At 28.3% G+C, this 17,886-nt stretch overlaps 1 protein-coding gene across 1 annotated transcript; it reads left to right on the forward strand.

Annotated features, from left to right (window-relative positions):
• The first annotated feature begins 6,991 nt into the window (after positions 1-6,991).
• LOC145841024 (kelch-like protein 25) lies at positions 6,992-9,065 on the forward strand. Its single transcript, XM_082948386.1, has 2 exons — positions 6,992-7,115; positions 7,663-9,065. The coding sequence occupies exons 1-2, from the start codon at positions 6,992-6,994 to the stop codon at positions 9,063-9,065; spliced, it is 1,527 nt and encodes a 508-aa protein (XP_082804512.1).
• Positions 9,066-17,886: the final 8,821 nt, after the last annotated feature.

The raw sequence follows: 17,886 nt of genomic DNA on the forward strand, positions 1-17,886 counted from the left end.
AACGTTGACAAACAAGAAGTTTTCTTTATAAACTTTTTATTACTGAACGAGTTGCATTTGACTGTTTTCAAAATGCGTAACAAGTTTTTGTTGCAAAACTAATCAGACTTTACTTATCTAGATTTGTTTACGGAATCATGTCTAATAGTAACATTAAACCCGGATGAAATCATGTCTGAAGAAATATCCACCTACCTAGGACACCGTGTTATTCAAATAACAGGGTCACAAGGCCTAATGGGTAAATGATGGTGAGGCTTCTTTTTTTCTGTAACTATTTTATTAAAATTTGTTAAAACTACTAACTGGATTGAAATAAAGAGGAAAATAAAATGCTAGTTTATCAACTTTTTGTTACTAAGATTACATACTTGCATTATATGTGGTCGTAGATCTCTTTCGTTCTTATGGTTGCTAAAACAGGGATTCTACAAAATATGAACAAAATCTTACTTTGTCAAAAAAATGTTTTTCAGATATTTTTACAATCTGAAATTACAATTGTTAAATACTTCTTTTTTTATATTACCTAGTTTTTAAACTCATAATACAATAGGTTTTTTTTGGTAAGTTATTTATTTGTTTTGGTTCCAAAAAATTTCTGAAAATAGGCTTTCACTAGTTTTTGTCTAAACAAATTGTTCTTAATTAATTTTATTTTTAATATGCTAAAAAAGAAGCCTTTAGAATCCCTTTACGGCTTTATCACTAAAAAACTGTGTATAACTGAATACATTTATGTTATTTAAACTTAGCAAAAAAATTGTATACTATTTCGCGAAGATAAGTTATAGCTACCCAATAAATTTTAAAAACTTGACCAACTCATTAAATTTACACAATAATTTAAAAAATAATGAAATATATCATTTTAACTTTTTTATATACATACTGTTTATTGAACGAAAAAAGCGCTAAAAAAGACCTGGTGAACAAAGTAATCTTTCGATTATCGAGTCGTACATCACTTGCTTGTAAAGTTTCTTTCGAGCTATTACAAATCTTTTTTTTTATTTTAAAATCTTTAGTAATAACACAATAAACTAAACGAAATGAAAGAAAACAAAAATAAACGAAAATTAACTGAATTTTGTGTTTAAAGTAAAAAATTCTCTAAATTAGTGATTTAGCGTTCTTTAATATTATTAATACGATCTAATTGTGATAAATTAAAAAACATATGCTATTAAATATTAAATACATAAAGTTAAAATTGTGTATTTCTTCTACATATTTATATAAAATATAATAAATGCATAATATGTTAATATGTAATAAGTTATTTTAAATTTATGCTCTGGTATAAAAACCTATTGATTATAAATTTAAAAAATTGTATATCAATATTTAAATTGAGTATAAAACTTGAAATTATCCCTTGAATAGATTTTAATATTAAAAAAGCGTTATCAATTAAGGCCAAAGGGGGAAAGAGCTAATTCTGGCTAGGTAATGTATTGGAATCATGCCAGGCAATTACCAATATATTTTATGTTATGGAACAGAAATTTTTTATAAAGGCTAAACTAATAATTCAAATTTTCATTTTCATGGATGAAATTTTACTATGATAAATCTGGTTATTTAAAAAGAAATTATAATGTTTTACAAAAAAATTACTTTTAATTGTGAAATTCCCACATGTGATGATGTAGCAAAACAAAAAAGATTGTGTTCAAACATTGTTTTACATAACAAAAAATGTTATAAAAACAACGCTGCCTGAAATATCCTTTTTTAGTGAAAATAGTCACAACTGACTTGCAATAGTGTTACAAACGTTTCTGTGAAAATTATCACTTTTTTGTGGTCTGATAGCATAGAGGCTTTAAAATTCTCTGAGTTAAACTGCAAGATTGAAACCTTGTGATTGACACATATACAAAAAAATGTTTTGTACTTTTGAATTAAATACTGAAATTATTGTGCTCAATACAGTTTTAAAAATATATCTATTATAAATTAAGTTCTACTTCTAAAGTTGTCATAATGTAATTTAAGGCTTATTCAAATGGTAATAATAATGAATTTTAAGTAAAATTAACAAAAACTGTTAGAACTTTATTTACTTGATAAAAAAATTGTACTAAATTATATATCTTAATAAAAACAATGAAATAAGCATACTTTTGTTGTTTACTTATTTTTAAAACTTAAACAATATAAGGATTACAAATAGCTTTCAGTAATATAAAAGTCACTTTCACAATAAACATCACCACAAAAATTTAAAAAAGTAGTAAAAACTAAAAATTGATTTTAAAACTCTTAGAAATAGCAATTTTTTTGAAGATCTTTAACCACGTGACTTTTTATCTCAGGCCATTTTTCTCTAGTTTGCTTTTTTTAAATGAAAGTTCAGCGAACAAATGACTAAAACTAAAAGCAGACTGCACTTCGAGTTCAATGTCCGTAAAATTTCGACCATTTATGTGCAGCGTCAGATCTCACAAAGTGCGAAAATTCAGAACTTAGATATTTTGGAATCTCTAATGACTGTGGGCGATATTCTTTTAGCTTTTTAAAAAAGCAGTGTTTATAAAAGTGAGCTTAGAAAATCCTGTTCTATGAACTATGTCCTAAGTATTTTTTTGTTGTTATATTATTACTTATTATAGCTAAATTTAGTGTTAACCTACTTCAGGTAACGTTATATGCATATTTTTGACAAATTTTCTTACACTAGAAAATCTGTAAATCATCTTTTTTGCACATAAGAAACTTTAAGACTGTAGGATTAAAATTTCCAACCGTAATTTCCACTTTTTCCTGAATCTTTTTTTGTTTATTGCATAGTTATTAGAAATAAAATAAAGTCTAATTTAGCGTTTGTAAAATTTTTACTTAGTTTACCCAATCTTGTTAAAACTAGACGCTTGAAATTATAAGTTTAAAAAACCATACAAGAGTTTACTTAAACTTAGTTTTTGGCAACTTTGGCTATGTCAGATATTTTGCTTGTTTTAATAACTCAATTTCTTAATTTTGTTCAACCATTGTTTTGAATAAAGGGAAATTTGAGTCATTTTTCTTGACTCAAAAATTTTTAAACACAATAATTTCTCTGTTCTTTTGTTTTAAAATACGTTTTCACAAAATTTAATAGCTAAATGATAGAGCTAAAATGATTTTTTTTCGAGTTCGTATTTATTTTATTAAGTTGACCCTAGAGCCCATAGAAGATTTTGGCTTTTTTTAATTCCTCGGAACATATCTCAAAAAACACATATTTTTCCAATCTTATTTTTACTATTCCTTAAGAATTAATTTAGTTCTTGAGTTAGACCATTTTTGTTGTTTTCAGTTTTGGTCTTTAATTGTGGACTTCCTGCCTAGTCAAAAATAAGCTTTTTAGTAAAATATGAACACAGTAAGGAACAAAGACATTTTTTTTATACACTTTAAAATAAATAAAAATGCTTATCTTAGTCTTTTAAAACAATATGTTGCGAGAACTAAAAAAACTTTTATAGACTATTTTGTGGTTTTTGATGACACAAGATATTTTGAAGTCATTTTGAAAATTTTCAAAATGACTTCAGGACAGCTCAGGATATCTGTTTTTTTTATCTATGAAAAACTCAGGGTAGTTTTAGGTTTCAGAACAGATTTTTTAAAGACTTTTAATGAAATTTAGTTGGGTTAGTTTCAGTGTTTTGTTATTTTATAACCGATTTTGTTAAAGTACCCGACTTTTATTAGGCTTGAAAAGTTAAATTTTTTGTTTTTAACTTCTAAAAACTTAGGATGATTCAGGACAGTTAAAGGTCACTCAGGAATTTTTTACGAGTGTAAAGTTGCTTGAAATTTTCTTTTTAAACTGTCCAAACTTTTGATCTAATTATCTTCCTTATCTTAATAGCTAACTAAAAACTTTTTTAGTTCTAGAGAAGGTTACTTTGTTTAAAATCTAAAAAAACAATTGGATTGGGATTTTGTTTGTTGAGTTGGGCCCCTTAGAAAAAATTGGGTTTTATTATAATTTTTTTTATTTTATGAGTTTGAGTAAAAAAGAAAAATAATAATACTCTTTTTTAATCTTAATAATATGTGTATAAACAGCTATAATTTTTTTTACTAACTGTCAATTTGGCCTTAATTGGGTTTTTTATGCATTTTATGAATTATGAATTCGAACTCATAAAATAAAAAAATTCATAAAAAATATTATTAAGAACAAACTGTGCAAAATATTAACTTTAAGTAAAAAAAATATGGCCGTTTATACACATATTTTTAAGAAAATTTAAAAATAGTTTTTTTATTATTTTATTTTTTACTCAAGCCATTAAAACAAAAAAAATTATAAAAAAATCCAATTTTTTTCTAAGGGGCCCCACTCAAAAAGCAAATCCCCAATCTAATGATTTTTTTTTATTTTTTAGACAAAAGACCGTTCTCAAGAATGATAACAAAAATTTTAATTAGCTATTAAGATAAGAAAAATAATTAGATCCAAAGTTTGGACATTTAAAAAAAAAATTATTCAAGCTAACTTCACACTCGTTTTTTTTTTTTTGACCCAAAAAGTGACAACCCTGTGATATATTTTAACCCTTAGAGCTTATTTTAGAATATTAAATTTGATAGTGTAGTTTCATTTTGTTTGTCTAAAAATTAAAATTATGTGACATTCAATGGCCATAGAAGGGTGCCACACTTGTTTATAAAAATTAATCTTTATTTCAAGGCTCAAGCTTTAAAATATCAAATGCTTATTAAAAAAAACTAATTTTAAAAATATAGTCTTTCTAGTAATTTTTTATTGTTAGTTATCTCAGAATTAGCAATATTTAAAAATGAAAATAAACACGTTTTACATTAGAAATAAATACTTTCATTGAGTAATAAAGTTGTTTTTATTAAACATATTAAATTAAAATTTACACTTTAATATTTTCTTAACGTATGTTTCAAGAATAAAAAATTTATAGGTTCATTAAAACCTTTATGGTTTTTTGGTTATCTTAACATATTAAAAAAAAATATTATTCTAATTTTTTTTATAAAAATATATTTATTACTCAGTAATTTTAGAATTAAAAAAAATATTTTCTACTCAGTAACACTATAATTAAAGACCAAAACTGAAAAAACTAAGTGCCAATATCTAAAATTATTTTAGGTTTATATTAAAAAACTCACTTAGTAGTTAAGTTGGTTCGTAAAATTTTTTATTGATGTATTGGTGAATAATTTTACTTTAAAAGTAATATTTACTTTTAAAAAACATGTATTTTTTGACATATGTTTCGGGGTATAGTAAAAACCCTAAATGTGCCAATTTTTTATGGGCTCTATCACCAGCCAGACAAATCTAAACTAAAAAAAACACATTTAATTTCAACTTTATTACTTAGTTACTAAATTCCGAGAAAATTGTAGTATAACACCAAATAACAAACAAATTATTGTGTTTTGAAACTTTTTAAGTCAACAAAAATGACTCGAGTTTCCTCTTATTTTAAAATGATTATCCCTCCATCTATTTAGATAAAATAACTATAGACTAAAATAAGTTGTAAGTTTGCATTGATATAAAATAAACACTTCGTTTCACCAGTCAAATTTTTAACTTAATCTTTTTAAAAGTCTTAAAAGATTAAGCTTTTATTGCAAATTTAATGTTATACAAAAATTAAATGTTAGAATTTAGTAGTAGATCACCTAAAAACTTTAAAATATTAATAAAATATAGATTGCAGTTAATATCTAAAACTCATATTTGTTTGTGTTTTTTCAAATATCAGACTAGTTTTTATAACTTAAAAATAGATATTTGGTTATATAGTTTTATGTTACTTGTTATACTTATGACTTTATTAAGTTTTTGGTACTTTTTTTAAAGTTTGTTGCTCTTACTACTTAATTTTAATTTTACAATAAACTCCAAATGTATCCGACTGGTTTGTTTTTTTGTTGTTGATCAGTGGGCATTAGTTAGTAAGCCAACGAAAATTAAATTATTAATCAACTGCTAAAAATGTGATATCTAACAAACAGGGAAATAATTTTTTTGAATTTTCGCTACGGGAACGTTCAAATGAAAATGAGTTTGTGAAACCGTGACTAGTGTTTTGGGGTGTAAAAGGATAACTAACCGCATTTGATAAACGTTTTAATTTAATGAAAAGTTTTAAAAAAAATTTTGCTCATCCAAGCGTTTAAGAGAAAGCTCGCGTGTTTTACTGATGCAATTTTATGGGTTTTACTGATGCAATTTTGCATTTGCATACTACGTATATAAATACTCATCAGTTGGAGAACAGATTAATTCTAGCCACGGCTTGCTGCAGTAAACATGTAACTCCAGATTAGACATTTATATTGTTTGATTATTTCATATAGAGTTTTATATTTAAAAATTTATCTTTTCATTAGTAATCTTATAAATTTTTGTTCAAGCAGTTAACTCTCATTTTAGTTTAAACATTCTCAAAGTATTTTTTTAGGTTTAAAATGTGTTAAAATTTTTTGATAGCATTCTAAGTATTTTCTAAAGCAAGTTTTTTATTCCAGTTTTACATGGTTCATTATATTTGTTAGTGTTTGCAATTGTCATTTAGTACAACATCTTCATTTTTTTCATGCCTAGTTTTATAGAGAGTAGTCGAGGTATTACATAACATCAGCATAAGTTACGTTTATGTTATTATTTTATTATGGTTAAAATGTGGTTTTAAACTTTCTATAAGCATATTATTAGTAAATTAAGTAACCCAAACTCTGTGTTATAAAGCTTTTATATTCAAAACAAGATTACTAGATATGTTTCTATAAGAACCAACGCTGATTTGCACGATAAACAAAACTATTTCCAGAGCTTTTCACGCGACAAATTAATTTTTTACTTTAAGGTAGTTAAATATATGAGCGCTAGATAATAATGAGACTAAACGTTAAAAAAAATAAGCTAAATTGTTATTTACACATTCAGTTAAAAGCATAACATTTTTTTCGAATACTTTATTTCAGATTACAAAATAATAATATGTGCAAAAGCGCTATAAAACGCAAACAGTCTGCAGAAGACAGGCAGAGTGAAAATAATGCAAAAGCAAGAAGGCAAGAAGAAGGTCACCGTAAGTCATCTACCAGCGGAAGTGGCGAAATTGGTAATTTTATGAAACTATGCAAGAAAAACTTTTCAAAACATTTCAAGAATAACATTCAATCAGGTAAAGTTTTCATTTGTAACTAAGATTTTTAAGTTTGATGTAATCAATTGTTTATCATCAAACTATTTTTTTTCAGATAACTAAAAAGATATTTTATCAATAAATTTAAATAGATCTTACTGAAAACATACTTTTAAAGAAACAATGAAATGCTTAATTATTTTCTTAAATTTTTTAAGTTATTTACAAAAAATGTAGATCTGTTACTCTAATACATAAATTATTGAATAAAACTATTTTCTAAATTATCTCTAATAAATAATAAAGGTTTAACAGAAAAAAAAAATATGCTGGTTACTTGTTGCAAGAGGTTTTAATTTGGTTATAGGAACGATTCCTTTATTATATTAATACTTAATAGCTAGAAAAATATGTTGTGATTAGAATTATTCTGTTTAGTCTCATTTTTATGACTCGAACTTTATTTCATACTATCGTTTATTACATTCAAGTTACCAAAGTTTAACTTCCAAGCAATTTGCAGGCGCCAAGCTGGAAAACGCCGAGCTGATTTCGGCCATCAAGACTCCAAAGCATTTGCTGCCCAAAAACTTGGAAAAGAGAGTGAACGAGGCTGTTGATCGCAGAATGAGCGTGAAAAACGTGCTGGCAATCTACAAGTTCGCCGAAGCTTTCAAATCGTTCGCGCTCGCCACGCGCGCTCAACGCCACGTTGAAAGCTGCTTCACGATTTTAGCCGAAACCGAAAACTTTCGGCAGCTGGACCGCGGTCTCGTGGCGAAAACGCTCGCGAGCTCCGAGCTGCACGTCACCTCGGAGCTGGAGGTGCTCGACGCGGCGGACGGGTGGCTGGGACGCGACTTGGACGGGCGAAAGCGGCACGCCAGGGCATTGCTGCTGAAAGTCCGCCTGCCGCTGATGTCGGACCACGCGCTGAGGGACGTTTTGAAAGGCTCCCGTTCGCTCGCCGGCGTCGAAGACTGCGTCGAGGTGATAAACGACGTTTTGGAAAGAAAAGAAACGAGGTCGGGTTTGTCGCGCGAAAGCAGGTACTGCAGCCACGAAAGCTGCTTCAGTTTTTTGTTGACGGGAGGGCAAGACAAACGTTGCTGGCCGACCAGAACGTTTTCGCGGGCCAGCCAAGTGGACTGTTCCAGCTTGAAGATGGTGAAAAAATTTTCCTCGATGAACACGTGCAGGCGTATTCACATGGCGGCCTGCATGAGAGGCGAGCTTTACGTTTTTGGCGGCCTCGACAACGATTTCAACTTTGTAAACTCCGTTGAAAGGTACTCTCCCGTCACCAAAAGATGGAAGAAAGTGGCTTGCATGCGCGGCGACGAACGTTACAAATGCTGCGTCACCGCGTTCGCGAGCCAAGCTTTCATGATCGGAGGCGTCACGTCGCAATCGTGCTTGGCGACCAGCTCGTGCGTGCGGCTCGACGCGACAACCAAGTCGTGGAAAACGGTCGCTCCGATGGCCGAAGCGCGGGCTTTCGCGGCTTCGGCGGTTTTCAAGGAAAAAATTGTGGTGTGCGGCGGAAAAGACGTGTACGAGAACCGATTGAGGACCGTCGAGTCGTACGACGTGGCCGCCGACAAATGGTCGCGGATGCCCAGCTTGAGCCGAGTGAGACACAACCACGAGTTGGTGGCGGTCAGAAACAGGCTGTTCGTCATATCTCGTTATTTCCAACACAGCGAAGTTTTCGACGACCTTTCCAAAACTTTCGTTGCTCTTAAAACTCCGGAGTTGTTTTTCGCCGACATGAATGGAGTGTTTTCTGTTGGCAACAAGCTGGTCATCTTTCGAGATGGAAGAAAATCAGTAACTACTTATGACTTGTTTACCAACAAATTGTCAAAAAAATATATGCCGTTGAGAGCATCACGCTTTGCTTGTGTGAAACTACCTTTGTTTTAGATTTTTATGACATTTTTGCAAGCCAGAAAAAAATTTTTTGAAAAACAATGGTTTACTACTTTTGATTTATAAAATACCTTTTAAATTGAATCGCTAGTTATCTCAAAGCACTTGAAGATTTCGTTTAGCCAGAAATAATTAGATTTATAAAATAAATTTCGGGTGCTTTTTATTTTTAACAATCCTTTCTTTATAAATGTGTGTCCTATACATTATCGATGTCCAAGTTTAGTTGTAATAAATTTAAAATAACGTATGCTCATAATTTCATAACTAGTTTTATATTAGAATATTTAAAAGCAGATCTTTATCACGTAGTCTTGTGAGTGATAACGTAACCTATTACTTCAGTTTTTACTTTTTTTAATCTAAATAATACTAAAAGCTAAAGTGAAGCCATGTTTAAATCAGCATATTTTTGAATACATTTATCTGTGGCAACTGAATGTAAAACTATCATTTTGCTGTTTTAAATTATATGGAAAATTATATGGAAAATTATACACCGTAACTTTTATTTTCGATATTTTGCGATAGAACCTTGAGGTATGTATAAAGTTAAAGAGAAAGTTTGAATTTAAAAGTGTTTTATTTTTTATAAAAACTATGCAAAAAACACATTATTAAATTTTTTAACATTTAAAATAAGTTAAAACTTTATTTAAAACAATAGTTAAGTTTTATAGATTTCAAAGGATTTTAAATCAAGTAAATAGCGTATAAACACTGCAAAAGCAACTTGCTGAAATATTAGTTCCTTAAAAGTTCAAAATTCTTTTCAATACTTATCTTGTTATAAAGTAAGTGCTTACAAAACTCACTTTGCATACATAGTTTTGAGGTGGTCGTATAAATAGGTAAGAAAAAAATTGTCATTTCAAAAATTAGAAAAAGAAAATAATAAACAATACAAAGTACAGTAAACAAAGTTGCGCAACTTAAAACAGCGCTCACCTTTTAATAAATTCTTAGCCATTTTTTGTACTAATCTCAGAACATAAAATTCATATTTATGTTAAAACCCGTAACTTGTTATAATACTAGAAGCACAGTAAAAAAATTTATGATAATTTATTATTTGAGATAATTTTTTAAACTATCGAACTAAAATTTAAATTTTTCAGAATTTAGTTCAATTGAATTGCTAATTCGGCCAATTTAATAAAAAAAATATTTTAAAGGTCTTATCTAAAAAAGCGATATATAATTGAAACAAATGAAAAAAAAAACGGTTATACCTTTATTAACTTTTTATAGTTGCTTTTTTTTTTGTATAAATTTAAATTTTTGTGCGGTTTGGTTTAAATAAATAATTAAATACAGTAGTTTTTAGTAAGTTTCAAAACTCTCTTTTGATAGTATTTATTTTCAATATTTTCCACTATATTAATTTTATTATTCTTATCTACAACAACATTCTATTTTTCAATAAATCCATTATTAAAATATAGTGTAAGGACAGCAGCGTGCGAAAATGTCATTTTCTTAAATTATCAGAGAAATTTTTACTTTTAAAAGCATGTGATTTTTTTGCATCTAAAAAAAGAAGCAATTTTATTTTGGAAAGTTTTTCTATGTCACGTGATTAAATTGTAAGACGTCTCTACGAAAGGAGAAACTAATCGTCACAAGAAAAAAAAATTCACACAAAACCATTACCGCGTAAAAAGACTGGATTTTTTTACATCAAGCGCTTTTTTATTATAAAGAAGTTTTTGGCATGCTTGCGGTGATTGTATAATCGCCAGCTAGTGGTTTATATCGCGGTTTTTGTAAAATTACACGTCAATAGAGGTTTTTGATCGGTGAAGTTCTTAGATAAGCAAACCTTCAACAATCGCATTTCGTTACAACCGCTCACATGGTGGTTACGTTGGGTGAAGGACATATTAAGGGGACGATTTGGGAAAGGTAAAGTGTTATAATGTTATTACTGCATTACTAAAAAACAAGTAATTGTATAAATACTGCTCAATCCTATATGGGGTATATAGGCTAATAATTAAATGTTATAAGCTCAGTAACAAAATCTATGCAAAACAAATATCTTCTAAGAGTAAGTATACTAATAACTTCAATGGTATTACAAAACAATGTTTCACTCGTTTCAGTTGTTTAAAATTTTATTGAAATAGAATCTATTTGAATAAGATTTTAAAAAACTGTAGATCTCGTTTTCAAACGAGTGAAACATTGTTTTGTTTAATAAAATTTAAAATTTATTATTGACCAATCTCCTTTTATTTTATTTAAGTCGAGAACTTTAATTGCAACCTATAAAGTATTAAGTACGCAAGAAATTATTTAAGGTAATTAAATTCGTAAAACTTTTAAACATTATTTGTCTTAAAGTTTAAACTCTTTATGGGTACGACTCGAGAACCCGAAAGGTTCTTTAGCGCAAACTTAGACCAAACTGTTTGAGCACTTATCTTTCATCGTTCAATAAACAAATACAAGCTGAAATTATCAGTTTTCAGCTCTTTGAATGTAGATTAAGCGCGTTTCAGTAACTCAATCAATATTTTCAAACAAAATTTATTTCGAGCTATTGTTACGTAGTTTCGCTCATTTTTTTTTTGTTTAAATATTACCAGCCAAGCTATTCGTTTACAAATGTTTTGCAAAAAAGTTCTCACAAAACTGAATGGCCGACGAGTCCACAACAAACTTTTCGGAGGAGTCCCAAACCTCGACGTTCTTCGCCGTCGACATCCCGAACAAGCAGCCGTCGAAGAAGAGAAAGTGCCTCAAAGCGTCCTGCGTCCTGATCTGGGTCGCGGTACTGGTGCTGGCCGTCGGGGTTTCTCTTTGGTTCTGGGTGATCCCCTACGTCATACAGGAGGAGGCGCCGGACGCCAATATGGTCGAAAAGCTGGTCGGGGAGAACAACACCAACTGCGTTTACACGGGCAAGTTTACCAGGGACAGGAAAGGTCAGTTTGTTTTCAAATTTTCTATCTGAAATTCGATAGCTTTGGAAATATTTTTGTTGGTGAAAACATGAATATATTTGTGTTTTGATAAATTTTTAACTCAATGTACCTAACTCTCATATCTACTTGGATCAGATTGGCTAGCTATTTACTTTATAACTACGAGTCTTCAACAGCAAAAACAATCTGATATCTTAGTTGGAAACGCTGAAAAAAAAAAACGTACAGACCGTTTTTAACGCAAACTTTGACAACTATCAAACAAGCAAAGCAGTTCTAAGAAACATTTAAGAATAAGCATTAAACAAAAAAATTAAATTAAGAAAAAGAAAATAAAATTAAGAAAACAACCACAGGAAGCGATTTCGCCCATTGGGGAGAGGGCGACGTCTGCATCACCGAGGAGAAGATAATCTTCCGGGGACGGCTGGCGATAGGTCCCGACTACTACCTCTACTACACGCCCGCGTTCGTGGAAAGCAGCGGGGACTTTGACAAGTCGAAGAGCTTCAAGAGCGAGAGGGTGACCAACTTTAACGGGTTCGTGTGAAAAAAAATAAAAAAAAAATCTGATTTTTTTTTATACTAGCGAACAACTTACTTTGAAAAAAAACCGCGCAGAGTTTTATAAGTTGAATTCTTTTGATATGCATCGAAGTTTCAGTGTGTTTTTTTCTACAAACTCATTGCTAGTTGACGGTTAAACACGTGCACTGCACAAAAAAAACATTATGAACAAAACAGGTTCGTCAAGAACCTTCTCAGGGATTTGATCATAAAGAACTACGAAAAAGTGTATAACAGTATCTGACATTTTTCAGATTAGCAAACAACCTACTTAATTTAAAAAACCGCGCAGAGTTTTATAAGTTGAATTCTTTTGATATGCATCGAAGTTTCATCTTTTTCTACAAACTCATTGCTAGTTGAGATACGAGCACTGAACAAAAAAAAAAACAATACAGGTTCGTCAAGGACCTGCCCAGGGATTTGATCATAGAGAATTACAAAGGAGTGCTGGTTTGGTGCGAGATCTTCGGCTTGTTCATCACGTCGGCCGAAATAAAGTTGAAAAGCTGAAACGTTTAAAGTGTTAATATGTTTTTGTTTAGTTCAATAAAAGAGCCTTGAATTTGATTTAATTTGTTTATATAATTAAAGATAAGTTTAAATTATATAGTAACAGCAATAATCAACATATAGAAATACAAATTACATAAAAGTTAATTAAACAAAAAAAAATTAAAATACTAATTATTACAACTAATTAAAAACAAACACATAAATAATCAATTAATCGTTGAAAAGCTTTTGAAATCAGCTGGAAAAGAAAAATAAAAGAAGCTAAACTATGAATGCAATAAAAAGATCTGCTATTGCTGAACATTAAATTAAAGTTTTGCTGAATATTTCAATTTGGAGAGATAAAGATAATTAAAAGTAGTTGTAACGTTTTTGACTTAGTCTAAACGAAAAACATGTGGATTTTTAGTAGATAACCTACACTATATAGGCAAAATAAATTTACTTTAGTGTGCTGTACTTACTCTATCTTTTTTTTGGTGTTTATATTTTTGTGTTTAATTAACTCTTATAATAAGTATTTTGTTAGTTTTGTGTAATTAACTTAGTATGAAATTAAGATTTCATTAATTTCAATTTTTAAAAATCTCAAATTTAACATTAAAGTTACCTAAATATATTAAAACTTAATAGTTTTAAAGCTTTTATTAATAGTCATTGTATACCATACCTGACAAAAAATTTACAAACATTAAAATGTTTAAACTAAATAAATCAATAGGCATTGATTAAAATAGTTAATAATAACTTTTTATGTGCAGTTGAACTAAATTTGTGTGAATTATACTTTTTAATACAAAGCACTTTAGTATACAATTAACATCTAAGTAAATTATAATTAGTAAAACATTAAGTAACCATACCCATTAAAACTGTAACCTAAACTTTGTGCGGGTTGTTATAGTTAAATTCATCAAACCACTGCTGTTTGAAAACGGTTTATTATGTACCAAATTCTTAATTTAGTACATAATTTTCCCAATACTTTTTTTTAAAACGTCTGCTATAAAAAAAGCGTTGGTCTCCTCCAACAAGATTTCTCAGAAAAACTCCATTAAATTCCATTAAAAACTTTTTTTTCTTTTCATCATCAACTCAAGAATATCTAGTGTAAGTTTTAAATTATGGCTTTGAGGCACCCCCTTTTGAAATTTTTTGCCTCCTAAAATTCTGAATTTTCCCATTATATCTGTATAAGTGTTCAAAAACTACCATTAAATAAGCCTACACTTTTTTTTTTACTTTTCACAATGAACTCCAGAATAAGTAAGTTTCATAAATTTCAAATTATGACCTGAACAATACAACTACCACATCACAGTAGATTGCAACAATACAACTAACTCATCACAGTAGATCACAATAATACAACTATCACATCACAGTAGATTGCAACAATACAACTATCACATCACAGTATATTGCAATTTTACAACTATCACATCACAGTATATTGCAATTTTACAACTATCACATCACAGTAGACCGCAAACAATACAACTATCTACTACAGGTGTTTTATAATTTAAATCAAATTATGACGCAGTTCTAAAAAAGACGTAGCATTGATTTAAACTTAACAAATATTTTTATAATCTCCAAATAAAAATTTTAAGTATATTAAATTTAGTGCAACAAGAAAAACCTTACAGTTAAGTAAGTGTTTTACAAATCATGACTTTTTTATATGAAATAAAGACTTTAATTTTAATAATTACTAGATAATTTTAATTTAAAAACTATTGAAAAAACCGAGTTTTTTTTTTATGCAGTATTGAACATATTACAACAATTTGTATAATCAAAACCTAAAACTTATAGAATTTTAAAATTACGCTTAGACCAAGTATTAGTCTAGAAACATTTACAATTTTTGTCAGCAACACTATGGAGCCTACAACTATTACATCTCTGTTGTTTAGTTATTAAAGAAATAAAACTTTAACATAAATCTTTAAAAAACCCAGTAGTTTTTAGAGTTATCTTATGTTTACATAGATGTTTTTTCTAAATTTCTTGGTCATTTTGATGTAATCGTTTGAAAGCCATCACTATGAATACAATTTTCCAATAACTTTTATCAATGTACTTGTATCTTTGCGATGGACTCTGATGTGATAGTTGTGTCGTTGTGGTCTACTGTGATGTGATAGTTGTGTCATTGCAGTCTACTGTGATGTGATAGTTGTAAAATTGCCGTCTACTGTGACGTGATAGTTGTAGTAATGTGATTTAATGTGATGTGATAGTTGTATCAATGCTGAAAATTGTAACTTAGAATATATTTTTTCATTTATATAACATAACATATAGAGTTATAAGCATGAATTGGTGACTACTGATAAAATAATTAATAAATTGCTTTCTTGTAATTTTCAACTTTGTTTATCTTTGAAAATGTTTGCTAAGCTAAGTACTCTCTGAAGATCCTTTTAGGAATAACAGTGTCAGCTAAAGTAACAATCGTTGAAAAAAATAATTTTAATAACTACTCTCTGTATTAGTACTTTTCGTTTGCAACCGTATTTTTATTTGTACTTGTGAGCCTAATAGTACTCTAAGAATTAGGCAAATATAAGTAATAGAAAAAATAAGTACTAGGCGAGATATTTGGCCTTTTATTAAAATTATACAAAAATATTCAAATTTTAAGTTTTAGGTTATGTTCATATAGCAATTTGTCGTATGTTCGAGACTACATGAAGAAAATTTGGTATTGAAATTAATTTTATTTAAAATTAAATTTTCTATGTCATATAAAATGATTAGTCAATAGTATTAAAACTGTTAGATTTATCTTTTTGTAGTATGTTAATTATTTTTGTTAAATTTTATAAAGAAGACTGTTAAAAAATTGTCTAGTGTTAAAGTAAAATTTTAGTAGAAAAGTTTGAGAATACATAAGCTTTACGATGGTACCTTTAAATTGGCCAACATCGACCGCATTTACCACATACATATTATAATGTAAGACAACACAATAAAGTGCTTAGTCTTTTATATATTACTCAACTAGAGTCAACAAACAGTGAAAACAAAAATTTTGTAAACATTACTTATAGTTTTTATTATGTGAAACAATAAATAGAATTGCAATGTAAATCTTAATCAAAAACAAGAAAAAAATCTTAATTTTAATATCAAAGAATACAAAACTATAGATCAGGAAGCATATAAAATTTAACTATTTAACTAGTTTAAAACTTTAATCAATATTATAATGTAAAGCATTTAAAAAAAGTTGGTTTTGTTTCAGTATAAAAAAAAATAGTATTTAAGTTCTCTCTTCATTTATAAACTTTATGCAAAAATCAAGCAAGCAAATTTCATCATGTATAATTTCAAAGGGTGCAAATAGTTCTATTTAATATAATAAATAGTTTTTTTTATTATATTATATAATTTGTTATTTATTGTTATAATTTGATTTTTTAATTTTTCATTTTTCATTAATAAATGTAATTTGACCATAACATTTTTTTATTTAGACTTACACAAACATTTCTTATAAAAAAGAGATATTTTTTTTGTTATATTTATGGAAGTTTTAAAACTTACTAAAATATAACTATTTTTAGTATAATGAGTATTCTTATTACTATTTTTTAGTTTTTCTTATTATTATGTGTTTACGAATTAGACTTAAATGATCAATCATTGTTTTTCAAATTAATTTATATCAGAGATGTGGCTACCTAAAAGTATTTAGAAAAACTTGAAGTGTAGTTATTCGTATGATAATGTAACCAATTAAAACGCAACTCTAACGACCGACATTAAATTATAGTAAGGATTATCTAAATTTTTATTAAATCCTTACATTGGATTTTGTCAAGTATTTAGAACAGGGTTTCAAAAAAACATTTCAAAAGGCCCCTCTTTAAGTAATAAAAAGAGATATGGCCCCCTCTGACAAGATTTTTCCGAAAAGCACCATTGAATATGTCTAAGAACTTTTTTACCTCTTCATAATCAACTCTAGGATATCTAGTTAAGTTTCAATTTATGGCTTTGTGGCTCTCCCTTTTGCAACTAATGACCTCTTAAATTTCTGAATTAATCTATAACATCTGTATAAGTTTTTCAAAAATGCCATTAAATAAATCTAAAATCTTCTTTTTTTTTACCTTAAACTACGGAATATCTAAGGTAAGTTTTAAAAGGTTCAATTTATGACCTCAACAATACAACTATTTTATCACAGTAAATCGCAATGATACAACTATAACATCACAGTAATTTCCAATAATACAATTATCAAAGTACAGTAGATTTCAACAATACAAATATCACATTACAATACACCCTAACGATACAACTATCACATCACAGTGATTGTAACAATACAACTATCACTCACAGTAGATTCCAACAATACAACTATCACATCACCTTATAAAAATTGGCGTTATACTTTATCATAAATAACATTTATAGATAAAAAAAGACAAAAATAAACTTGTTATTTATCATATCATAGAAAACATCAAACTAATAAACTACGAATTTTTAATGTTAATAATGTTGAAAGTAAAAATTTAAAAATAAACAACAACTAAAAGTGTTGCTTAAGGTACATTAAGACACACATCTGTACAAAATTAAAGCTTTTATTACAAAGCGTAAAGGGTACAAAAATGAATTTAATCGTTTTTTAATCGGTAACAAACGTAAAACTATTTTTAAGGTCTTCTTTTGAACTTATCAACATAACCGGAAAAACAGATGAATAATCATTTACAAGTAAGCTAATATAAAAAAGAAACATTTGGCAAGTTCAAATGAAAATATTTTGTCTTTGG

The sequence above is a fragment of the Thalia democratica genome, chromosome 1, assembly GCF_965202585.1.
Source record: "Thalia democratica chromosome 1, ktThaDemo2.hap1.1, whole genome shotgun sequence".
In the NCBI taxonomy this organism is placed as follows: Eukaryota; Metazoa; Chordata; class Thaliacea; order Salpida; family Salpidae; genus Thalia; species Thalia democratica.

Excerpts from the sequence above, each read along its gene's own strand:
- LOC145841024 (XM_082948386.1), top strand. The coding sequence starts at position 6,992 with ATGTGCAAAAGCGCTATAAAACGCAAACAGTCTGCAGAAGACAGGCAG. Across the intron at positions 7,116-7,662 it reads CAGCGGAAGTGGCGAAATTG|GCGCCAAGCTGGAAAACGCC; the intron begins GTAATTTTATGA and ends AGCAATTTGCAG.